Source organism: Sceloporus occidentalis, unplaced genomic scaffold, assembly GCF_023333645.1.
Source record: "Sceloporus occidentalis isolate IW3139 unplaced genomic scaffold, rSceOcc1.0.p SCAF_336, whole genome shotgun sequence".
In the NCBI taxonomy this organism is placed as follows: domain Eukaryota; kingdom Metazoa; phylum Chordata; class Lepidosauria; order Squamata; family Phrynosomatidae; genus Sceloporus; species Sceloporus occidentalis.
In genome coordinates, this window is record NW_028317316.1 from 41,942 (window position 1) to 69,158 (window position 27,217).

The 27,217-nt window shown below is 41.2% G+C and overlaps 2 protein-coding genes across 2 annotated transcripts in view; both read right to left on the reverse strand.

Moving 5' to 3' along the window:
- Window positions 1–15,440, reverse strand: part of LOC149274311 (clathrin heavy chain 1-like) — a 49,890-nt gene extending 34,450 nt beyond the window's left edge. The window contains exon 1 of the mRNA XM_089505639.1: window positions 15,399–15,440. Within this exon, the coding sequence (XP_089361765.1) occupies window positions 15,399–15,440 (42 nt within the window). The remainder of the gene's footprint in view (window positions 1–15,398) is intronic.
- A 9,688-nt stretch (window positions 15,441–25,128) lies between these two features.
- LOC149274312 (putative ATP-dependent RNA helicase DHX40) overlaps window positions 25,129–27,217 on the reverse strand; it is a 30,856-nt gene continuing 28,767 nt past the window's right edge. The window contains exons 15-17 of the mRNA XM_089505644.1: window positions 26,826–26,895; window positions 25,860–26,088; window positions 25,129–25,268 (exon numbers count right to left, since the gene is read on the reverse strand). Of these exons, the coding sequence (XP_089361770.1) occupies window positions 25,129–25,268; window positions 25,860–26,088; window positions 26,826–26,895 (439 nt within the window). The remainder of the gene's footprint in view (window positions 25,269–25,859; window positions 26,089–26,825; window positions 26,896–27,217) is intronic.

The following is a 27,217-nucleotide window of genomic DNA, read 5'->3' on the forward strand; positions in this document are numbered from 1 at the left end:
TTCCTAATTTCCAGGAAGAGGTGAGATTGATCAGGGTCACGCAACATTGCATTGCCAGACCCTCATGAAAGTAGAGCGCCAGCTGCCATCCTCACTCATTTCTCATAAGGGTTTTTCACTTTATACACGTGTTATCTTTGCATCTGTGTGTTACCAACTGGTTAATTGCATTCATCATGTATGAAAGCTGTTAGTGTTTCTGCCGTTGTATGATAGGAGAAAGGGTGTGTCGGTGTAACGTTCTTTCCACCCCACGTACATTCTTTCAGCGTATGGATGAATGTAACTGAAATGGATTAACCCACAGTGCTATAATGCAAAATAACAATATGCTATATTTGGTGCATTGTCCAAATCTCGTTACAAAAAAAATCCTATTCACAATGTGGATAAGGGGGAAAAGTTAATGTGCAGCACTAAGTACTGAGAAGGTAGTAATTGCTCGTCAAACCACTCCTTGAAGAACGTACATTGTTACCTTTCACCACTCCCAGCCCTGCCTAGCCTGCAATGCCTCCACGTAACCTCAGTTTCGAGTGTGTCACCCACTACAGCAAATGCCGGAGACTGATAAAGAAGTGTACTTCACGTTATTACTATAGAGTTACACCGTGTTAGCCACAGAAAGAGAAAGTATGTCTGGTAAAGACGGTACCTTTGCCGGCTAACTGACGTACAATGCATTGCAAGCTTTCCAGACTATAAACCCCAGAGCAGTTAGCCAACACTTCTTTTGCCATCATATATTCATATACTCTACAGATACAACCCTACTTTTGAAACTAAAATAACGTAGCTGTTATAATCAGGCTCTTAGACAGATTTGTTCAGAAGTAAACTAAACTGTAGCTAAAATCAAATAAGCATATGATTCTTACGCCATTTTTCAGTAGAAATAATGTGTTGACTCCAGAGGCGGTGGACAACTGGAGGTGGGACACAATTGTGGTTGTGACTACCACAAGCTAAGGCTTAAGGACTACCCTGAACTACCTGCCATCAACAGTAACCACCTTACATGCATCCTGATACTATGTACCATGTGCAAAAAGGGAAAAGAAAAAATGTCGGTGCGCTGGACAGGGGTTAAATGGGAGGAGGTTTAATTGCACCTCCCCCAATACATTAATCTGGTTTTGGTAGCAGTATAAACTGCTTTGTGTGCCCACTATGTAGGAGGTGAGAGTAGGATCTCACCCTATTGAGAGTGTGCCTTGACGTGGCGGGTGAGCTTAATTATGCTTTGGCCAATTCATATAACCAAAACCTCTCATTTATATTATGTTTATATATTTGTTGCCAACTTTATTAGGGTGAGAAGCGCAGACAGTATTTTGTTTTTTGTATACTATGTACCATGTGACCAGCTTTATTACTACTATTAATTTAACCGGAACCCCCACGTAATCCCCTATGTGGCTGGCGGTGGTTGTTTATAGGCTAAGGCTGTTTTAGTAAGGGGACAAAAGAGAACTCCAGAACTGGAAGTGAGTCAAATATCACTAGCACGGACATAAATCTCTGCGTCAATGAGGTGATTAATGCAAATGTCTTGAAATAAAAATATGCAAAGGGTTCCTTATCTTACGTTTTTTTGGGAGGCACAACATGAAATAGGCCCATTCCCTTTTCCAAACTTGAAATTTTAGAAATTTCGGAAGCTTATGTCTCAGTTGGGATTGTTTAGCAGCACTCCAGCTCAAAATACCTCATAATTTAGTATTTATTTATTTATTTATTTTTTAAAGAGACAACGGGAGAGTAAATGGCTGTTCCCGACGATTCGGTTTCCATTTTGTGCAAGTCCAGCTTACACATTACTCTAACCGAACAAATCTCTCAAGTCAGATTTACCTTAAATAAACATGACGCTTGAGATAGTGCCATCTGTTAAGTGCATGGCAGGTAGCTCTTATGACATGAACAGCAAGACTAATATCTCACTAGTTTCGTTACCATCATAAATCAGGGCATAAAGTTAATATAAACATTTGGAGTCTAAAATCACCTTAAATTTCTTAGCACATTGCACCAATGTCTTACAGGGATCCAAAGGCCGTTGGCACTATATTACTGTACATATGATAGAGGCAGCATCAACTTAACACACATCAATGGTTATATTTATGTTTACTAGTGGTACACTATATGACCAAAAATTACGTGGACATCCCTCCCAATTACTGAGTTTAGGTGTTTCAGCCACACCCATTACCAACAGGTGTATGAAATCTAGCATATAGACGCTCCATCTCCATAGACAAGCATTGGCAGTAGAATGGCTCGTAGATAATAAAGTGGTATTGTCATAGGACACCAGCTTTGCCACAATGAAGTTTCTGCTCTGCTAGATCCGTAAGTGCTATTATTGTGAACTGGAAGCATCTAGCAGCAGCTCAGTCACGAAGTAAAAGATCACATACACTCAGAGTAGGGCTACTGAGTGCTGAAACGCGTAGCGGGTTCCAAACGGTCTTCTGGAAGCAACATTGGCTGTGGGAGCTTCATCAAACGGGCTTCCAAGGCCGAGCAGCTGCACACAACGTCAAGCGTCGGCACTGCTTATGAGGTCATCACTTGTATATTTTTATTTTTTCTCTTGAAGGAGTGTGTCATCACTATATGTTATTCCAGTGTTGGTTATTTTGTACAATAGCCCCAATAATTGTACAAGAGTCCCTCGCCCTGATAAAACAAAGTGACCGATAGGGAACCCCTGTGGTAAGAAAATTATTGGGCCTACGACTTTATATTCACTTGCAGAGGTTAAAGTGTGGTATTTGATATTGCCACCCTTTTGTGTCCATTTATATGTGTTTTAACATCTAAATGTATACTCTGCATTTCATTACTTTTTATTTCCTTTACCATTGTTGTGTATTCAACTTTGTTGTTTGATGTCACTGTCTAATGCAGTTTGTGTAATCCACTCCAATTGTATTTATCCATTATAGTTTCATGTCAACTGCTTTTACACTGGCAATGTGGCTTTATATACCATGACCAGTCCCAATACAGTGCGCGTGTCCTTTTACATCATGGCTGGTGGCACAGTTCTTTGAGACACCCTACTTGACTACGAGGAAGCCAGCAGGGACTGCCAGTGACCTGTCTACCTAGTTCTACCTCTACTCACAATACCTTAGGCCATAGCAGAGCATGGATAGATTCTCTGGAAACTTCATTTGTTCAGTGTTTTTGGCATTGTCAGCACTGACACTGCCAGACAAAGTTCAGGCGCTCACCAAAACCTAATTGTAACCAGTGATCACAAGTGCCAAGATTATTGGAGCCATTACAGTTCATCCCTTAACACAGAGCCAGCTAGTGACAAGGCCTCAACAAGGCTGTCTGACACGACAACATGATCTCCCTTGTACTAACATGGAAATACCCCTGATGGTGCAAAAAAATCCTTAGGATCTACTATTGCAACACAATGTTATGTGGGGCACCTAAGGACATACTAGTAAGCCCTGTGGCCATTAAGGGGCTAACACAAGTGCCAAAGCAAGGTCATTATGGTCTTGATGGCATTTCGTAGGACAGGAGAAATTTTCCATGGTATAGAACTTTAAATTACTCAAGACTTTTTAATTGTTCATTTCTGAAAACCAGCCTCAAATGCTTTGGTGTCTACTCAAAAACATTAACTGATCATTTACCATCTCCGGTAAGTATGCAGTTTCATCTTGGCAGCTGTTTATAATATTTGCTGCCAAGCTCAAAATACCACGGCTGAGGTTTACAACTTCTCTTACGTTTCAATGAAAGTGTGTTATGATGTTAACAAGGGTAAAGAGAAAACCCCCCCCAAAACCTCAAGTTGGTGAATATCAAAGCCGATAATGGTCTTTGTTTCACAGGTGTAATAGACATTTTAGATTTGAGTGAATATATGCAAGCTCCACAACTATCCTTAAAACACAATGCCAAATATAAACCGATGTTCAACTTAAAGAACTTCCAGGCACGTGACAACTTACTGACTCAATCTACAACAATTTTCCTGAAAGAAGTAAGCAGGTTGAAATATGGTCTTTGTGAGGAAGGACGAAGAACTGCTGAGCAGGCTGCAATCTTTAACAAAAATACTCAACAACAGGATATGAACCATTGTTCGACGGATTTCCCTGCATTTTATTTTTCTTTTGAAAACACAAAACTTTGTGTAACCATGCCTAGGATCTAGTCTGGAAACAATCAATGTCAGCCTTAACAAGAAAGCACATTGCTTAGTAGGTTCGTGCATTACTAAGGAGAAATGTGGCCAGATGACAGTGTTCCATTTAAGACGAATAGTCCATAATGGAAACTATTAAACCGAACAAAAGAGCAGCTATTGTTCCAATGCAAAATGCATTTTTTTGTATTTCTATTTATGAGCTCAAAAAAGCTATAGAGAAAATCGTCATCCTTTATAGCTTTTAGCATGACCTACGGTAAAAACTACCAATAACATGGTGCTTTTTGTTTGGCAATTAGTGAAACGCTTTTGGAAAATCAGGTACAAACAGATCCTTGGCATAGGTGTTAGAATCATATCAAACCAAATTTCTGGCTTGCACTTATTTCCCTACAGTAGTCATCATTGCTGGTAGAACATCTGGATTGGAACATGTTGAATTCATGATCAATCAAGGAAGTAAGCAATGCTTTCTGTTTTTTAAAACAAAAAGTAAACTGCACCTCTAGTGTATGGAAAGTAGCTCCAAATCTCCAAGAAAAAGAAAAAAAAGATTCATATTTCTTTGAGGTTAACATTTTGTATAGGTGTGGGTTAGCACACCATCTCTGTTTTTACTTTCTGATTATTGTTTGGGTCTGATGTGTGTCACGTATCCACATTTCTATACTTCCTCCTTCCTAAACCACTAACCAGAAAAATAAGTACAGGCATACGCGCCACATTAATGTACACAATGGGGTGCTGAGCATGTATGTAAAAGGAAAATGTACTTAAAGCGAAGCACTACTTTCTTCACTCATCAATGCATGTAATGCGCTGCAGTTGTCAGGCTATTTCCCCAACAAACACGGCACACTCAAAAGACACGCCAAAGACGAACGGACGTGCTGACCAGGGGAGGGCTGGCAGCCTAAGGCCTGGGGGGCAAGTCTAGTCAACTGGCCCGTTGCACCATCAAAGCGGCTGCGAGCGACATTGAAAGCGGCCGTCGTGCGGCAGTCACTCCACCAGCGCCTAATGAAATTAAAGTGGCCGGCGTGCACGCACCGCATGCCTCAGCTCTTCATCCCACCACTTTTAAGACGTGGGAAGAGGAGCTGAGGAATGGCCATTGGGTCTGACAGCCGCATGATGCAGGGGGGTACCTAGAGTATTTAGCACCTGTGGCAGACCCTGTATGTGGCACCCCCCCCCCACACACACACTTTAAAACTGCATAGTTTCTATGGTTAGGCAAACATTGACAGGGGTACAGCATATTTGTTATCATTATATGCTTAGGGATTATGCGGTACCACCGTCAATGTGTGCCTATACATTGAGCCAGACACTGACAACCCCTATCACTATATACTAAGCCAAACATTGATGTGGTGTAGGCTTACCACTTTAGTGACTGGCATAGTATATAGTAGGGATGGACCGAAATGAAAATTCTGGACTGAAACTAAAAATTCAGCATTCACTTGGCCAAAACTGAAAAAAAAAAACAAAAAAACCCTTTAAAATACTTTACTAAAAGTAACACCAAAATTAGACAAAAAAATCAACAACAATATTAACATATATATACACACAAACACACATATATATATAACAATCACAATCCTATCATGCCCAGGTTCTAGCATGTGCTAGCTGACTTGGCATGATAGGAGTGTGATTGCTGTTTGCAATTATATATATATATATATATATATTAATACTGTCATTGAATTATTCTGTCCAATAAAAGTGTTAACACACCGAAGTTGGACCAAAAAATAATTTATAACAGCAATCACACTCCTATCATGCCTAGGCAGCCACTACATGCTGGAATCTGGGCATGAAAGGAATGTGATTACGGACTCCCTATGCCAAGCTATCCCCCAACACTTACACATCCATGCTATCTGAAACCCTCATTCACAAACATTCAGCATAACACCCATCACTCTCACACACTTACATTCAGCATAACACCCATCACTCTCACACACTTACATTCAGCATAACACCCATCACTCTCACACACTTACATTCAGCATAACACCCATCACTCTCACACACTTACATTCAGCATAACACCCATCACTCTCACACACTTACATTCAGCATAACACCCATCACTCTCACACACTTACTAATCCACTCTTTCCTACCTTTTCTTCTTTCACTCTCACTTTTCCTCCTCCTCCTCTTCTTCTTCTTCCTGTCCTTCCGGTGCACTGAGCGCGGAAGACGGTGGGCGTGGCTTCAATGTTGTGCCGCGCGCATCGTTTCTGGAGGCGTGCCGGCATGGTGGCACCCCTCAGATGAGCGGCAGCCGGGGCGGACCGCCCCCCTCCCCCCCACGCCAGGTACGCATGACGGCCGCATTCAATCCTGCTCGCGGCCGCTTAGTTTTTAACTTTGCGGCCGCAGCCGCATTGAATGCTCGTCCGTCCGGCCCACCGGCCCGGATTTAGGGCGGCCTGGGGGGGCAATTGCCCCCCTGCCCAGTCCGCCCCTGGCAGCAACTATGTCCTTACAGCGGGGGCTGTGTAGGTAGAAATGTGCCATAGAATGTAGTTTTGCTGGAAGCCAGGAGGTTGGAATATAGAACAGGTACAACAGTTTTTCTACTCATCCCAAGATTTCAAACAGGAACTGTGCCGCACTTTCACGTTTTTCTTTGTAAGCATTTATGTGGCTGCAGTTCTTCTTGGTTTGCTAACTTAGCAAACTAGGTGGAGACTGGACGTGATCACAGGATTTCCTTAAAGGTTACAGAACTGTAATTTCATGGGAGGACATGAACCTGCTCAGGTGGAACAATCAAAGGAGCTTTGCAAGCAATTAGAGAAGGTCCCTCCCCAATTAAACTATACAATAGGCAAACTGGCCAGCCCTTTTTAAGAGAGGAACCTGGGGCTGGCTTTCATGTTGCACAATGAAGCTCTCGAGCAAACTCGCACTTTAGTGAATAAACGCCATATTTGTTTACGAAAGTCGCAGGGAGCCTTCTAACAACGCATACGAAACTCTTGTGGAGGTACCGTCATATGCATTGTATGATGTCGGAGGCCAAAAGAAAGGGAGAAAATGCTCTCCTGCATTGATATAAGCAAACCCCCCCCACCCCCAAGGCATTTGTAGAGTGGAGTGGGGCATGGCTGGAGAGTCCCTTCAACGCAATGGTGCCACATAACAAAAGTACGTTGACTTAAACATTCTATTAAACACGAACGGTCATTATGATTTAGCTATTGAAGAGTGCTGCAACGTAACCGTTTAACGGTACATGGAGCAAGCGTAGCATATACAAAACCTCTGTTACATATACAGTATACGCACACACCAATTTTCGAACGTGGCTAAGTAAACAGGCGGGGGAGGAGGCTAATAGTACTCGAGCAACACACATAGCTCGTTTTTCCAGTAAAACGCTGTTCATAGAACCAGTAGCCTCCTTCTTACAGAAACCAAGAGTAGACAAAATTATTTTAAGGATGACAACCAATAAACATTTAAATATAGTTTCAAACATGTTTATGATGTCAGAGAGGGGAAAATTTGATTTTTAATTAGTCTTTTTAATTTTTAACCATGTGTTGAACAGCAGTTGAAGAACAGGCCAGATACATCAAATTCCAAAACTCCCCCCAAAAATGTTAAACGGGAATAAGCGTGCCAACAGAAGGACGGGTCGATAATGAGCAACGCAGTCATGGCGACATAGTCCACATTAATCTCATCCTATGTCAAGGTCAACAAAGAAACATCTCAAAGTGTCAAAGAAAACCGCAGATAAATTAAAGCAGGAGCCAGTCCCCCCCCCCAATCATGTTTTTATTTTCCTGGTCTCTTTCTAGCCTTTCCCTACACTAACATACATTTACATACTCTAACACCATACAGCAACAGACACAAGCTAACATCTCATGCTCACTAACATTACAGTAACACGCACACACACTAACATTCTACACCCATGTACAGACACGCTAAACCCATACACTAATATACACACATGGTAATGCAATACTGTAAAACACCATATACACTAGCTTCGCACTTTTATACACACACAGGCTAATACTATGCATATAGAAACTCTGGCACTATTCATTTATACACACAGTGACTCTAGCATTATACTGTACTTGTATCACGCATACACAAGGATTCACACACACACAAAGACTGACTGCAGCACTATACATATACACACATACACACTGACTGACACTACAGTACACAAACACACTCACAGACTGACTGCAGCACTATACATATACACACATACACACTGACTGACACTACAGTACACAAACACACTCACAGACTGACTGCAGCACTATACATATACACACACTGACTGACACTACAGTAGACACACTCACATACACTACTCACCCTCTCACCTGCCACGCTCCTGCCATCGTGAATCTGGCACACTATGGATTTCTTGCTGGTGCACGGTGAAGCGAGTGACGCAAGGCATCCAAAAGGGTTACATGGTGTACCTTATGTGACCCCACTGGGCGCCTCATGGCACCTGCTTCCCCTAGATTCATGATGGCAGCCCTGCAAATCCCTGGGCAGCAGGAAGTGGTTTCTAGTCACCATGGCAACCTGGCACCCGGGGTTTGTTAAGCCCTGAATCAAAGATAATGAAACAAATTTGATAATTCTTTCCATCAACCAGGCCTATGTGGCAAACTTAATGTATAGTCCACATATTCAACATTTACAGCTGTAATCGTTTGGTTAGGTCTGTATTTCATCGAAAAGGTCACACTATTGGATTACTGCAAGCAAGCGTGGTATGTGCATGAGGGAGAAACAATACATGGCTGCTGAGACACAAATGATCTATTTCCCATATACTATGGCTGGACAAATATGTGAAGACTCTATGAGCCTGCTTGGTATTTGTGTCAGAAAGAGGTACACCCAGAGTTCAATATTCAATGTATTCAGTGGGAAAAGTTATGAACCAGACCTAAAATCTAGAATAAACCTGGCTCCTGGGATCTGTAAAGTGCTTTCATATATAAAGATTCAGCTGTTTTCCTTACAAATACTAACGATTATTTGTGTATTAGTCAAGTACTGTCAAGCCCGATGGCTACATGTACTAGTATTTAATCTGTTCATTTACACATATAATGTATCATATGTGGTCGTAAGACGTGATGTCTACGTTCACCTTATTAGTCGGTTTTCTTAAAAGGGACATACCTAACATACTTACAGGAGTTCCATTCCAAATAATGTGAAACCGATTACCAAGGATTTGTATTTGCACTTCAAATTTCTTAAACGTTTTCAAGGTCTGTGACGTTCTCTGGATATCACATTTTAGTACACAACTGGATGTAGTATACAGGGATGCAGAGATTAAATATTCAATATTAGAAAATGACCTTGTGCATACCATGGGAGCAGCCATCTTAACTTCCTGTTCTCTGGCTCGGCATAATTATATCCTATTCAGTTATCACTCCTCTATTGTTAAGCTCTGATCGCCATTTGATGACAATGGATTTGCTCACATTCTCTTTTGTAAGGGTCAGGAGAGAGTTACAGAACAGGAAACAAATACACATTGTTCTGGCACATTTTGCCACTTTTCCCAGCTTCCATAATGTAAAACAGCCCCTTACATTAAAAACAAATATCTGCAAGGAAAATACATTGAACGATTTCTTGAACTAAGGATCCAAAACGCTGTGGCAGTTCTTTTTGTATGGTTTACAAGACCAAAAAAAAAAAGATTGCTGGTAATTTCATCATCATGATGATATACTGATCAAATCATGTATGTTTCCGTCAGGGGTTCCACAACATCCACTCATTTGTGAAACCCTTTAATGTGTTACATTCCAGGGTTTGGGACTACTGTGGTTTAATGTCTCTTGAAGACACAACATAAAGAGAGCCACATCTCCATTGAAATAAGGCGAGCGCAATACGAATGCTCTTTCCGATCTGACAATATCCAACATTGGCGTTCGCTGCATTTAGTTTTAAAGCCAATTTAGATACATTTCGCCTGGACCGGCAATCAATTATGTCATCGGAATACCTCATTAATAAATCATCCACACCATCAGTACTAGGCACAGATAAAGTATCCGTTTCTATGTCAGGCTGGCTCTTTCATGCAAATGCTAAAATAGACTTATGGCTAAATTCTATTTACAAAAAACATACCACTGCTTCAGAATGACAGGTAAAGGTGAACTTTATTTTCATTCAGTTTACTTGTAGCTTACACATAATTTGCCCCATGCAACATAATAACACTAAAGAAATACTGTAACCATAGAGCTTGGATGGCCTCCCTACTGGTACATGTACTTAAGAAACCATTTCAGTGACTACACGGGAATGCTGTTAAAGATGCACTCCGGCTATCATATGTATTTTAATGGATGTGAGGAAACCGTTTCACTTTATATATTTTACCTTTTTGTTTTGTTTGCTTACATTTAACTCATCCCCTGCCCAGCAACGCGCATGAGGACACTTAATGCCAGTCGGCTTCAGCACTGGCTCCCCTGGGGTTTCTAGGGGATCTAATAAGACCCCTCTGCAGAAAGAAAGAATTTCAAATGGGGGCTCTTTAAGGTCAGTGATTTTAGTGGATGTAGCTCTGTGGGGGGTTTTGCAGGTAGAAAACAACGCTTTCCAAGAAGTACATCAATACGTGTTCATCGCTGGTGGGTGTTCGCTCTTCTGAAAGGGACAGTCTACAGGCCCAATGCAAACCATAGGATACGCTTGACACACGCAAGCGTCCTGTGAAATGCCAAAGCGACTCCGTTGAGGTGTAAGACCTGCCAGACTGAGGGGTCTGTAGAGGGGTCTGTATACTTCTTTACTGCCTTAATAAATTGATATGAGCCGCAAATTCTGTATATGACATTACGGGGGACGCACAATACCCTAACTCATATTTTCTCATAACGAGAAAAAAGTATCCGGAACCCCCCCCCCTTTTTTTTTTTTTTGGACGTAAGGTTTTGTTCTCGCATCCCAACTTTTTGGACCACATTGAAGGGAAAGAAAACAATTGTTACACTCTGCTACGGTTGCATTATTGTTACATTTAACTACCCGAGTTTATCCACCGGTTTACAATGCTACTCTTATTCTTTCATTGCTGGTTGGTGTGCTATTACACACCGCGGACTAAAATCAAGTGACACGAAGCATTCGGTTACGAAAAGAGAAGAAAAAAATGTTTGCACTCAAATACCACTGTCAAACGGCTTAGCGCCTAATCTTTCCCAGAGCCGGCGAAATTTTAAGCAATATTAAACAAGGCCAAACATGATGGACAGGCTGCGACGTACAGTCGCCGCCAGTCTTAATAGTAATCGGAGTATTTGAACATAATCCAACCGTTTCTTCAGTAAAGTTACCACAGATTAAGGAAAATAGAAAAACAGAAGCTCACATTAATAAGCACCTCTGAGTGTAAAACCATGTGAAGGGGGAAAAAAAAAAAAAAGTCATTACTGTGAGAATGAAGCATCTTATTAAATCCGTTATTGGTTACCCTAAATTGTTAGCTTGCGAGCAGGCCCCTCTTTACCTAATGCATCGGTTTGTCCGTCTGTCAATGCTATATAGTCTTGTCATACCCCTTGAACAGACGTATTGTAAGAAGCGCTATATAAATAAAATGATCATAGCATTCAGTGCACTAAGCTGGCCTGCATTTACTTCCAAAAGCTTACGAGGACACTAAGACCTGAGTAAAGTGTCATTAAACTGCAGCTGGGGAACACTCACCAAAATCCATAGGTGCGCTTTCTGCCTAGGCACGCAGGGGGTCTCATTTGCCCCCCCGCGCCCGAGCGCGCTCACATAAGTGCGGCTGGAGGTGGGTATAAGCGCATGCGCCCTTCTACACAGAAGACGTGGTCCAACGAGTGCACCTGCGGCAACGGAGAAGTTCTGCTTTACCCAAAATAAATATCTATCACTGAAGAATTGTAGAATAAAAAGGAACTATGGAAGGAAATATCCTTGCAGCGTTTCGCATTAATAGACACGTGTATTAAAATTTCCTGCAAGTTGATTATTGCTTAGTACAAAATTTAAATTTTAAAGAGCTATTTTTCTTCAGGTATGATGAGAATCCAATACGCCAGCTCAAGTCCCCAAATAAATGAAGTTATTCCTCCTTTATCAGCGGGGGGGGGGGGGGGCCTGAAACGCCAATGGGACTTGTGTTCCAGGGCCAAACGAAAGACCCGAGACCAGATGAAACACAAGCGGAAGTCCAGGTAAAAACTAACATTTTATTACAGTCTATAGGCCAAAAACAAAAGCATCGAGAGACAGGCGGTCAGCAGTAGAGAATTTTTTTTAAAGCGTGTTTTCTGTGTGAAAGACGGCAAGCATCTAAGGCCAAGGTTCGTGTGCTGAATGTCTGCTGCTCGATGCTTTTATTTTTGTTCTATGGACGGCAAAAAAAACGCGTTACTTTTTCATCTGGACATCCCATTGATTTTATCCGGCGTCAGCTTGTGCTATTGATGTATGTTTATAAAGTAACAAAACTAGTCTTATCCAATCGCCTGCCCTGTTATCTCCCGTCTCATCACCCAAGTTTACAATGTTGCTGAAGCAAACATTGGCAAGCTAACAGACACCATTCACTTAATGGGAAGGAATAATCACATAGTTACATAGTACATAAGGTTGAAAAAAAGACCTAAGTGCGTCAAGTTCAACCCTTCTACTTAACCTTCCTACTCTTGATCCAAAAGAAGGGGGAAAAAACCCTAATTAAGCTACTTTGAATTCTGCCATCAGGGGGAAAAATCCTTTTTGACTCCAAAAGGCAATAGGATTTCTCCTTGGATGAATCACGCAAACAGCAAAGACCGTAAGATGGCTGCAGCCTATGGTCTTCATACAAGGTTTATAAACCAATATGTAGTTTTAATTTACTCAGTTGCAAAACTTAGACTTGGAATACGTGACAGACCTACTTTAAATCAAACACACTTTAACAGGATAGATGGTGTGCAGGTTCCAAAGTCACTGCTCAGGAACACAGGTTTTCTGGATCACTCCGGACAAAGACAGAAGGATCAATGAGTAACTTGGCCATCCTGACAATGCCATCTGTGTTAATTAGCCAAATAGAATGTGGGGGGTTTGGGGTTAAGAACTGTTTGAAGACTGAATGGAACCTAATGATCATAGACCATGTATCTGTGCCAGTCCTTATAAGACATTGTTTCAGGAGGACCGGGTCACCTGTTCTCATATGGAGGTACTGTGAAAACTGGCTATATCCGTTATGCCTTTTAGACCTACTTTGACAAAATGTTAAGGATTTTCATGTTAGGCACAGTTTGGAACACAATGGTTAAAATTCTCCACACAATTAAAGCAGATCTGCCATACTTCTATATAAATAATTATCTTGTCCCAGCAAGCAAATCGCGAAAAAAATGCCCATAAGCTGTGGCAGCTTCACCTGCCCACAGTGACATCACTGGGCGCCAAGCAATGCAAGGCACTGGAAACCACTATAAACAATGAAGACTGAAGAAAACTGTTGTGACCCACAAGCCACCATGTCCCGTCCGAAACATGGTATAGTTTATGCATGTTGTTCATTTGCCATTTCATTACTTTCTTTTTGTCAGGACATCAAATATTTGAATGCACGCGCAGTGGGGATTTTATATACCCAACGTACGGCGCTGCTGACTATGGTGACGCTCTATAAAAATATATTATTGTTCTTATAATATAAAACGGAACCATGACAGATCAGCTTTAAATGTGTTTTCACAACCTTAGACGTATACACAGAAACATTACAAGCACAGATGGCAAGGAATCATATCAATACTAAAAGGCACTGGGCTGAAACTCAGTTAGCATAAGGACACCAACATTAACTGTTTAGTGTAATTTATTCCGTTTTGTTCCAATAGAAAGATCACAAGAATCTCCAAGTTTGTGCTTGTCATTGTGAATTGTGTATATCTGCTGGTGCTCTATAAATGTAAATTTAACGTAATGTAACTACTATAGCCTGAGATCGCGGTCATATAGTAGTAGATCCATGAGAAAAAAACAAGCATATAGTCACCATTTACAATGAAATTTTAAACACAGACAAGCGCAAAGGCAGAGTCACAAGCAGGGAAAATGATAAAAGACTTCCTGAAATAAAAAAAGGAGCTCAGAGAATTGAAGCTATATATCTTTGCACTTTATTTCGTCGGAGCTTATTCATCGGCGCACTCGCATTACACAATCCCTGACACACTGGCACTCCTTTTCGTGAATGCATGAAACTCTCTCGTTCACCTGTTCGAAATCTCACTAAGTACTTCAAACACCTACATAAGAACACGCAATCATCTCTTCCGCCTTCGGTTTATGGCCTAGGCGAAGAACAAGCTGAAAGGCCTGGAGCCAGCACCAGAAAGGAGTGACAAGGAAACTGAAAGGTTATGTATGACAAACCATACCACCACCCTAAAGTACAAATGTACATTACAGGTACAACTCATTAATAAAACTGGTGCTGACAGCAAATCAACAGTGTGGGTGTAGTACATATATATATATATATATATATATATATATATACACACACACACACACACACAATATTAGGAGGATGGGATTAATTATTTTATTCAAAACAGTATATTGGACAAAATTCATTCAGTAACCAACCAAACCCTGAGAAAATATATAGCTATATATCTATCACACACACACATATATATATATATATATATATATATATATATATATATATACACACACACATTCAGCAGCAGCACACCAGCCGATTCATTCAAGTGAAACATGGGAAGGAGGTGTAAGGTCGTTCTATATCAATGACTGGGTGACATGACACTACTAGGGACTCGACCGAGAGGATTGTGATGATGATGGATATGAAAAGTATCAAGGTGATTGGGGGTGGGGAGTAGCGTTTATGAATGAGCAGGACGCGGGGTAAGCCCATTCCCGAAAGCAGTGAATCCCATAGGCCTCGGGTCCTTGCGACAGCGGCGCCAGGTGCAAGTAGGCTGTATGACCTGCAGGCCGTGAAGCGGGGACAGGTTTCGGTTGGACTAAACAGCGGCTATAGTTGGGGAGGTATGCGACGCCTTCCGGGAAACCCCGGGGCCGAGGTGGAGGCAGCATCTCTCATCCCAGGGTGGGTGGGTGAGGCGGCCTTTACCTGCAGGTGCTCCTGGAAGCGGATGGGTAGGATCTGAGCCATGTTGATTCCGGTCTCCTTCTTCTTTGCCTCCCGCTGTCACCTCCTGTCTTTCGCCGGCCGCCTTACTCACACTTGGGATTATAAGGTAAAGGGGAGGAAGGAAACCAATAAAGATAGGGGCAATGTTTTGGGTTTGATTTTTTTGTCTTTCTGCGTCTCTTATAAACAACTTCCCCGTCCGTAAGCTGGGTGCCTCTCAGTCAGAAGCCGCAATGGCGGAAACGGGTGAGCAGCTTCTGCAATCCGGAGCGACAGCTTCTGCCACAGCCACCGCCCCGCCTCCTCCGCGCGCAAGGATACCGCACCCACACTCCCTCCCTCACAAACTAGCCGCCGACCTCCCAACGCCCGGCGGAGGGATACACTCAAAATGGAGCTGCACGTCTGAACCCTTCAATGCCTAAACCTGAGCACTGTGATAGTGTCGTGAACTGTGTATGGGACGTAAAGACCGACTAGGACTTAAAGCGGAAGCTTGCAATGATGCTTTATAGGCAGAACATTCGGGATTCATTTTTAATCCCTGCAGTTTTTTTTTTATTTTGCCACATCATGCGACTCCGTGACGTGATGTCATTTCCGGCCATTTACCTTGGCCTTGGCTTCCTGGTCACATGGCGCTGGTTCATATATTTTGCTGATAATACGCTCAGTGGGTGTCTTTTGAATGTCACCCTGGGTAGCACTCGCTGGGTGTTTCAGCTGTAGCTACATAGTACGTATGCGATGGTGGTGCGTTTTTATATAGTTAGTTGTAGACAGTACACACTTGTCAGTAAATCATTACACTTATGTTGCATGTGTACTAGGTTGATCAAATGCTTATATAAAATGTTGTCCTAGAAAACTAAAAATCAGATTTTAATTAAATAATGAACTTAGGCTTTGTAGAGATGTATTTCTTATATTGGGCATTATTAATTAAACTATATTTCAAAAGGCAGCGGCTGTTAATTATGTTGCTGTAACCATAGTAATAGCTTTGTAGGTGTATTTGTTTTGACATTAACCAAGGTAACCAGCATTCCATTACAGTACAGTACAATTGCAGGTTGGCATATTTTCTCTGTACTTTGAGACCAGAGGAGTAGATGTGCCCCTTTAAAGCCCTCGTAAAAAGTAACTGATGATTGGGTGGGTATGCAAGTAGTTCACATTTAATCTCACAGATATATGTTAACTACACTGCAACTATTAATCCATCATAGCGGTTACTAAATGGAGTTGGTAATATTTACCTATTCATCTAAATATGTGGCAGATGTTTTCACCGGCTGCTCCATATGCACAGTTTGCCTCTTCTTAAATTTTCTCCATTTTCACCTTCACTTAAAAATAAATTAGCCACATTCTGTTCATTGTAGATCAATTTAGCATTGGAATGAAGTAACATTATCCAAGCTTAAATTTCTGATCTTGGTTTTAAAAATAGTTAGTTTAATTCTCATACCCACAACATTTATTGTCTGATTAATGTTGAAGTGGAGATCAACTGGGTAATTGCGTATCTTCACAATGCTGCATCAACCAACCAGTTTCTGGTCTGTGCTATCAAAGGCCATTCAGGAAGGTTGTGGAACCAAACAAATAATTGTGTGGAAGGCAATCCAAAATTCTAATAGCTCAGAAATTATGAAGGTACCAATGTATTCTATGTGGACAAAAGTATTGGGACACCTGACTATTACATCAGCAGGGACTTTTAGGACATTGCATTCTAAATACATAGACATTAATATGTAGTTGGTACTAACTTTCAGCTTCCACTCTCATGGGAAGGCTTTCTACAAGATTTTGGAGTGTTTGTGGGAAGTTTTGCCCATTCATCCGATAGAGCATTTGTGAGGGCAGGCATTGATGTTGGATGGGAAGACCCAAAGGGTTTTCAAAACCTAAACTACCCATGTGAAAAAAGTTATTCCTCTTAATCATTACCGGTTGTGCCACCCTTCATGGCAACAACTGCAGTCAAATGTTTGCAGTAACAGGCAATTAGTATTTTACAGTGCTGTGGATGGACTCTGGCCCACTCCTCTTAGAATAATTGTTTTCATTCAGCCACATTGGAGGGTTTTCAAGCATGAATTGCCTTTTTAAGCTCAAAGCATCTTAATAAGACTCAAATCAAGACTTTGATCGGCCACTCCAAAAACCTTCCTTTTGTTTCTTTTGAGCCGTTTAGAGGTAGAGATTGCTTGTGTTCTTCAGATCCTTGTCCTGCTGCATAACCCAATTGAGCTTGAGCTTAAGCTTAAGATCTCGAATTGATGCCTGGACATTTTCTTTTAATATTTTGTGGTAAAGTACAGAATTCGTGGTTCCATCAATTATAGCACATGGCCCAGGTCTTGAAGCAGCAGAGCAGTCCCAGACTATCACGCTTTATACCAGATGTAAAGGGACCCATGTTTCCAAAACTGTCCACATTTAACTCGTCAGTCCACAAAATATTAGCCCAAAAATCTTTTTGCCTGGTTCACTTTGCCAGATGGGTTCTGTTTAATTGGTGTTTGGATTCAACAGAGCTGGCAGTAATCATGCCTCGGTGTGGCTAGTGAAATTGAACACAATTATCAATTAAATTTGGTTAATTTGTTAATTTAGTAAGGGGCCAATTCCTTCTACACATGAAATTATAATTTAGAAAATATATTTTGTTTTTACTTGGCTTATCTCTGTCTAATATTAAAATTAGTTTAATGATCTAAAACATTTAGGTGTAACAAATATGCAAATGGATCAAATATGTTTTCAAAGCACTGCATGTGATATGTAGTTAGAAAAACAAGGCCCATCTAGCCTGTTTGGTAGAAGACGGCAGGCAAAACGGAGATATTTCAAGTACTGTCTATATTAATCACACAAAATCAGATGAGAATAACCTTGCAGCAAATGACACCATTCCTCCAGGGTGGACTTAGCATCCAAGAGTTCTTTATCTGTCACATCATAGTTTCAGAGGGAGAAATTTTTACAGGATGAAGAGACATTATTGTACTGTGTCTCTGCCACTGCCCCAGTAGCCTTTCCTGAAGCATCTACTTCTAGAAAGTATGGACAAGAAGGATCTGGAAGAACAAATATAGGTGCTGAAGAAAATCTATCAAATGGCTAAAAGCTTCTTGAGCCTCAAAAGTCCAGAAAAGTGCTCATCCTTTTTAGTTAATCGAGTGGGAACTTCAATAACACTGGATAAATTTGTATTACATTTCCAGTAGAAGCTCGTAAATCTGGTGATTGCTGTATTGGGAGTTGGAACTGGCCAATCTCTAATTGCAGTTTATTTGCAAGAGAGAGGGAGAGGGAGAAAGAGAGGGAGGGAGAGAGAGAGAGAGAGGAGAGAGAGAAAAACATCAGGATTTAGATAAATTATTACCAAGAGAGCGCTAAAAATATAATTCAGGAAATGTTGAAAGGGGGCAGTAGCATTACTGAGACAGAAAGGCATAGCCATGTATTACAAATAACCATCTTGTTCTTGAAGCGGTTTTTCATTCATCATCTTGTTGGACACATACAAGATTATAGGCACCTCATAGATCTAGTTTGGAGAGAATTGATGCTGAACTGACACATTCTGAGTATTTTAGTGATGAGGTGTAAAGGGTATCTGTTCTTGATAGTGATCTTATTGAGTTCCCTATTGTCTTTGCAAGGTCTCAGGCTTCCAAAATACAGGCCTTGGGTGGGGCGTTCTGTGGATTCTCCTCAATATAGTCTTTTAAATGTCTTAGTTCAGAATCAGAAGGTATTAAATTCTTCCAAAAGGAATAGTGGCTCTTCAAAGGAGATTGATAGGGCAATCATGACTTCTATATGGGGTTAGTTGATCTGTAACCTTCTTACAGAAAACATCTTGAAATTCTTGGTACTGGGGAGGCAGGTCCAGTAGCATCTCCTTAGAAGTCCCTGAAGATTTATGAGAAACCACAGCAATGCGATAATGGAGACAAGCTCTATTGCAATATTAAGAACAGCAGGTGATAGACCCCGTGGACCAATGGACAACAGGGTTTTGATTCTGTAATTAGGTGATACCTAAGATTAAAGGGAACAGAGGGGAACGAACCAGGTCAAAGCTAAGAAGTTCATGATGCACAGAGTCAGTTGGGACCAGGCGTGGTATGGTTTTTCCGACAACTGGACCTGAGATCAAGGGACAGTTGTTTGGATGTGAATAGGACTAGGCTTAGGTCAGGTAGTGACATGAAGGTGGTCAGCTAAGCAAAGATCCATGTAGCAGCCACTGTCTCTGGAGTCAATAACTGCAGGTAGACTGATGGAGTTATGGTTCCACTGTAGGAAATAAAAAGGGGGAGGAGACAAAACAGGACGAGAGTGAAAGGGATGGAGATGAAGGCATGTCATCTGAATGCTTAGATGGTGTGATGTCCAGGCTCTCCTGAATACAAATAAAAGTTCTGTGACAAGTATGTTTTTGGTGACTACATTGACCAGGGATCAAGCATGGTACTATGTACTAAGGGACTTGGTGTAGTTAAAAAACCTTTCATGACGGTGCTCACAAAGATGGTGGTTTATTTGTAGATAAAGCAGTATATGGTCCTCTAAGATCTTAGGTGCCTAGGGGTAATACACATGGCAGTGGGGGCATCAATAGACAAGAGGGTGGTTGGGCATCACATTTACCACTACAAAAGGGGTGGGGGCATCACTACACAAGGGTTGTGGGGGGAACACATTAATACTAAAGGGGGGGGCTGGCTGGACATTAATACACAAGGGGCAAAAATATAAAAGGGGGGGTTAATGATAACCGTTGTGGCTTTACCTGTCCTGTTCTGTGTGTTTCTGGGTGTCGGTTTTGCAGAGCTTGTCCTGGTGTGTGTGGGTTTGGGTGTCGGTATGGCAGAGCCTTTCCTGGTGTGTGGGTGTTGCTGTGGCAGAGCCTTTCCTGGTGTGTGGGTGTTGCTGTGGCAGAGCCTGTCCTGGTGTGTGTGTTTGGGTGTAACTGTGGCAGAACCTGTCCTGGTGTGTGTGTGTGTGCGTGTTTGGGTGTCGCTGTGGGAGAGCCTGTCCTGGTGTGTGTGTGTTTGGGTGTCGGTGTGGCAGAGCCCGTCCTGGTGTGTGTGTCTGGGTGTCGGTGTGGCAGAGCCTGTACTGGTGTGTGTCTGGGTGGCAGAGCCTGTCCTGGTGTGTATGTTTGGGTGTCAGCATGGCAGAGCCTGTCCTGGTGTGTGTGGGTGTCAGTATGGCAGAGCCTGTCCTGGTGTGTGTGTGTGTCGGTGTGGCAGAGCCTGTCCTGGTGTGTGTGTGTCGGTGTGGCAGAGCCCGTCCTGGTGTGTGTCTGGGTGTCGGTGTGGCAGAGCCTGTCCTGGTGTGTGTCTGGGTGTCGGTGTGGCAGAGCCCGTCCTGGTGTGTGTCTGGGTGTTGGTGTGGCAGAGCCTGTCCTGGTGTGTGTGTGTGTTTTGGTGTCAGTATGGCAGAGCTTGTCCTGGTGTGTGTCTGGGTGTCGGTATGGCAGACCCTGTCCTGGTGTGTGTGTTTGGGTGTCAGTGTGGCAGAGCCTGTCCTGGTGTGTGTGTGTGTGTGTCAGTGTGCTTGGTGTGTTGGCGTGGCAGACCCTGTCCTGGTGTGTGTGTTTGGGTGTAAGTATGGCAGAGCCTGTCCTGGTGTGTGTGTTTGGTAATCTGTTTCCTGGCACTTTAGTTACTGTAGGAATAAATTGAACTGTTTAATTTTTACTTATCCAGAGATAAAACGCCCTCCTAAATTTGAGTTACTTCAGGAGGACAAAACTTTCTTGGCCCAGAAATCAGTAAGAGGAAAAGTAGCTTTTCAGTTAAAAGTTTTTGCAGTATCAAATGTTTTGATTCCATTATAACTAATTTGGGGCATGCACATTTTTCAATGTTGAACTTTGGCATTTGGGGATCCACTGCCCATGCCCTATTTGGTACATCTTTGAGCCGGGCCATTTCAGTGTGCCCAATAAAGCTATATATTTTTGAAAACTAGACACCCCAGGGTATTTTAAATGCTGGTATTTTAACTCTTTGCATGCACACATTTTACCACCAGCATTTTTTCAAAGTTTGCAGTAGTATTTTTGTGTGTGTATTTTTCCCACACACACCTACTTTATGTATGAATTTACAGCTCCTGGTATATGCCGCTGTCACACGACACCCCAATATGTGTTCCGCAACATCTCCTGAGTACAGTGATACCCCACATGTTTGTCATTTTTGGGGGGAACTAAAAGGCCACATTTGGTACGTGTGCATTTTTCTAATTGGAAATTAGATGTGTGGCCATCCTTCCCCCCGTGTTAATTGGGACCTTGTTGAACCCGGCCAATTCAATTTACCCCATCAAATCATACATTTTTTAAAAGTAGACACCCCATGGGCATTTAATATGCCAGTATTTTAACTCTTTCCATGCGAGAATTGTTTTAAGCTAATATGCTAATTTTAGGACTTGCTCACAAAAATATATTTTTTATATATATATATAAATTTTTTTTGCCTTTTTTTAATTTTTTTTAAATTTTTTTTCAACTTGAAGGTTCCCCTGATAGTGACATCAGTGGGAAATTATTTTTACATTTTACTGGTTTTTTACTATTTCTAATTATTATTAATTTTATTTTTAATTTATTTTTTCTAATCACACTGTGATTAGAAAGCTGAGCTCCATTGACTTGCATGGTTGAATGCAGTACCTATATTCAACCTGCAAGTGGAGCCAGAGTTCTCTAGAGGGTCTGGAGACCGTCTAGCGAACTTTTTAGACTTTATTGGGTTTTTTTCCCGGGCCGCCGCCATCTTGCTGATGGCGAAGATCACCGGCAGCTGCGGCTGTGACCGCTCTCCGGAGCGGTCACAGTCCATCCCCAGGTAAGTGTTTGGTGTTGCTGGATGCCTCCTGATCGAGGCATTCCAGCGACACCATTTAAGTTTAGGAGGCGATCGTTGATCGCCTCCTAAACGCTTTTACAACGGGCGTCCGCCGCCATACAATGTATGGCGGATGTTGACGCCCCGGGGGAGGTCGAGGCATTACAGCAACGCCGTTTCGGTGCAGAAAGCGAAAATAGATCGCTTTCTGCACCCGTTTAAAGACGTGCCGGTCCTGGCACGTCATTTGTCGTTATCGACTTGAATTTCCGTGACGTGCCCGGACCGGCAATTGTCATCAAGGGGTTAAACAAGACAGTCTTTTCACATCCAATTTCACAAGCACTTATCTCTGCAGAAATCTGTATTGGTGAAAAACACAAAGTGTTGTATAGTTTAACAAAACTGTACACATTCTAAATTTTTACATGGTTATTACTTAATATTCTTTTTACATCAATACCGAATATTAAAATTTATTTTTATGCTACTACTGTCCATTAGTTAAACTAGTGCTTACTCCAGCACACCACTATGTTCTCTTAAGCTGAGCTACAGTATTTTTCAAAATGTTTTCCATTTCTCTGGGTGCATACAGAATTCCTTGTCTTGTCTCCTATATACTTGTCCATATTCTCACATCTATCATAGTACATTATATCGTTTAACTCACATGCAAACTTGTTTTACTAAATAAAACAATGGAACAATAATATAGAAATTACCAGGCAGCAGTGATATCACTACAGCCATACCAAAACCAAGGGGAAACAGAGCCTAGGGGCCCTGCACCTCCTGTCTTGGTGTCTAGTATAATGATGCCCCCATGGTGCAGCTCTCTTGTTTGCTCCCTCACAAAGCAGTTTGGTCAGGGATATAAGTAATTCCCTCAACAGACTACATGGACGGATTTGGATATTTTGACTACAACACAATATTTTTAATGCATCTTATTTTTGTCATCTTAGGTGTTTCTGCTTAAAATGGTACACCCATGGAATAAACCTGTTTTTGTGCTTTTGTTCTAATAAACTCAAATATCAGTCAGGTGATAATGTGGGGGACTTTCGTTTCAACACCATACCGAGCTAATTCTTTATGGCAATGCTAAAGATTCATCCAGCCAGGCACCTTCATTAGTCGGTGCCTGGCTGGGTGAGCTACTGTGTTGTTTACCACAGGCAGTATGATAGCGAGAGAGTTTCTCTAGTCTATTGGGCTAAAATAAATGAGCTAGAACATATACAAATGGCTAATATGCTGCCTGAAAACATTATGTTGTGCTTTAACCCCTTCAATCCCCTATAGACGTACCGGGACGTCCAAAAAACGCCCACTAAGAAACCCCTATGGACGTCCCGGTACGTCCAGCCCTTCGTTTGACAGCCTGGACTCCCCCCTGGCAGCAGAAGCCGGCATCGCCGGCTTTCTGCTGCCCAATCTCCTGTAACAGCTTCCGGCATGAAAGCCGGTAAGCTGTTACATTTGAAAGTGCCCGATCACGCAGTTGCAAACGCGCGATCGGGCATTCCCTTCCGGGTTGCGTCACTGCTGACGTAACCCGGAAGGTCATCGGACCCTGCGGGGATATCCTGCCCTCCGATGAGGCACAGAGACGCTGCGATCTCTATGCAGGTCTGTGAGGACCTGCATAGAGATCACAGTGTGACCAGTGCAGGGGGATCGCAGGGAGGGGAGTGTAACAGAAAAGCTGAAAAAAAAAACGGTTAGTCATTTAAAAATAATATTAAATAATTAAAATAATAATATAAATAATACTAAAAAAAATTATAATGTGAGCTGTGATGTCATTGTGACATCACTGGCATGTTGAGGAGGTCCCTAGGAGGACCTCTAACCATTACTGTGTAAAAAAAAATATATAAAAAATACAAAAAATGTAAAAAAAAATTAAATAAAAAAAATGAAAATATATAAAAAAAGATAAACCTTACTTCCCATTGCCCTAGCATAACATCTAGCCAGTATAACCCTCCTGCCCCCGTTCACAACCCCCAAACCCTGTTAAGCCATAGGCATAAAAATTATACAAAATTGTACACCTAATAGTATGCTCCCTGGTGCTGGGAAAGTCTGGAAAATCTATATAAATTAGGTATTTCTGAAATCAGGACACCTGAATTGATAAACTTGGAGGGGATTTTCCATCACTTTACCTAATTTTGTGAGGATTCGGAGGGAAAATGTAAAAAACAATTAGTTTATTTTTCTAATCTTCGCTAGTTTTTACTAAATTTCTCATTCTACATTTTCAGCTAATCATCCAACTATGGTATCAAACGAAAGCTCTATCTCTCCTTGAAAAAACAATATATAGTTTACATGGGTACACTATTCACAGGAAAGGAGAATAATCGCTAAACCTACATACCCCGAAAATGGCAAAATTGTTCTGGGCTTTGAGGTACCAAAAACCCCTGGGATTGAAGGGGTTAAGAAAAGAAAATAGCACAATATTTTTGAAAACATAGTTTTAATCTTATACTTATAATAAAAATGTGGTGTGAGAATGGTCAAATCTAGCTATTACAGTCCAAAAATAAAGCAAAATGATAGTTTCTGACATTTATATGGCCCCTCCAATATATAACAACATCTACAGAAAGTTACCATATACAAGGTTCATATATTGCTTTTAACAAATATCATTTTATGTATCTACGTACTATCTGGTCTTGTCATTAAAATCTCTTATTGTTTTACAGAGATAAAAATATTACTTTGCTGAAGTATTAGCACCCATCCGGTTTCCTTTATATGGCAGGCAACTTAATATCAGGTGATTTTACTTTCTTAAATAGATGCTAACTTTGCTCCATTTCCTGGTTATCTACATTTTCAGACTTTTGCTGTTGCTTTCTCTGTAGGTAACGGGCTCTGGCTTCCATTATAGAATTATCATCATTTCTCTTCTGCATCTTATTCGTAGGAGCTTGTAATCCACCTGCAGAACACATTTTAATATATTACTCAGTAAGTAACATAACAAACCATGCAAAACTCGGTAATGTGTTAAGCAAATGCACCTAAGCAGATCTGTTATTTTAGTCTTGTTCATGACACCACAAGCGTCTCCCCTACTGGCAGCTAAACATTACTATAGAGAAACTCCAAAAATTGATTTGGGATCTGGGGGAAAATGTGTATCGACCCCCTGGACTCAAAAGGGTTAAAGAGAAAATCACCCAGATTTATTTTCAAGAATGAATGAAGCAGCCATGTTTGCCTTACTGCCTGATTAAATCTTGTTAACTCTCCTTGCAGCCTTGTGTGGTTGGGTATTGTTTTGTATTAAAGCAATATACTGTATATTCCAACCCCAATACAGAACAAACAATGGTAAAAAAATGAGAATTCAAAGTATTTTTAAATATTTTTTACAGGATTTCATTTTGGACTAACTCCCTATTTGTTGTACATTTTCAGCACTGTTTTTTGTTTTTGAAGTGTGAAAAGTTTTTTTGGTTCTGGCGTAGTTTATAAATGTAAATCCAAAAGATCACTACATTAAGACCGAAGATTAGAAAAATCTCACCATTTTGCGGTTTTACATCTCTCTTGGATTCCCATTTGCTTACTTCCTCAGCAGTCACCTCCTCCCTGGCCACGCTGCTTAATTCATACGCATTGATATCATGTAATTTTGGAAGCAAATCCTTAACCCATTCATAGCGGATAGGACATACAGTCCTGACAAATACTTTAGATGTGACGAGAACATTGTGAAAGAGAATCCATTCCAGTTGAGCCTCCTTCCCAAAGAGCTTAAATACAAAATGTGGGTTAGATTATTTTTTTTCTCATTTTATCTGAGAAAAAGCATACTGACTCACTAAATTTGCATTAAAGTAGTTATTCTGTCCCACTTTGTAGTCACATCACACACTGGACATTTATGAGATTCAGAGAATACTATGAGGCAATCACCGCAAGCCTATGTGCGGCAATGATGGAATGAATGTATGTTTTGCAAACACTGCAACTGCTAACTGAACCAATAATGAACTTTTGCTAATTTAACAGCAACATATACTGTATTATTGGGGCTTATTAGTGTTATCCAAAACGATTATGAAATGTCTTTGCTTAAGCAAAGCATATCATTCTGGTGCTCCATGTCACTATAACAACCAATGGAATGAAGCGATAAGTACACTTTAATACTACTACAGTAAGACTACTTTTTTTAAACTTTGTAGCAAAGTTTGGGAGGTGGTCTTATCACAAGAACAATCTATTTTATTTATTTTAGAAACAACCCTCACATAAAACCGCCAACCACTGTTGTAAAACCTTCTGTAAACGTCACGGAAATCGTAGGATACGTACAGCATAATGGATTCGTTTATTGGCATGGCCATAAATTTGCCAAAGCCTAGACACTCTACTCTTTTAATTCCAATGTATGCATTGTGTCAATTGCACACTGCAATCATGCCCCCAATATTACTGTAACTGACTAAAGAAAACTAATCTGTAAATGCTTAAAATAGTTACTTACAGAAGATGATGGATGGATGTGCACCATACTGCCGTGACCATCCATTGTGCAGAATGCTCTTCCAATAGACCTAAAGAAGAATCACTGCTTCGTTTTCATTGTGCATACACTGTTTTATAATGCAATTACATCATCAGAAGCTAAAAAAAATATACGATTTAAAAAAAGCATGGCACACAAATACTGTCTGTTACTTTTTATTCACACAAAACATCGGCTAAGTGAGACAATAGTTTACTGATCTGGTTTGTGCTCAATGGCAGTGTTTTCAACCATAAACCGGTAACTTGTATTATAGGTGATTAATTGGGAGTAAATGGCTGTTGCTCAGGTGTGTAACTATGGAGGCAAAAAACATTTATTCATCCTTGAAAATCCTTTCATTCAAAAGG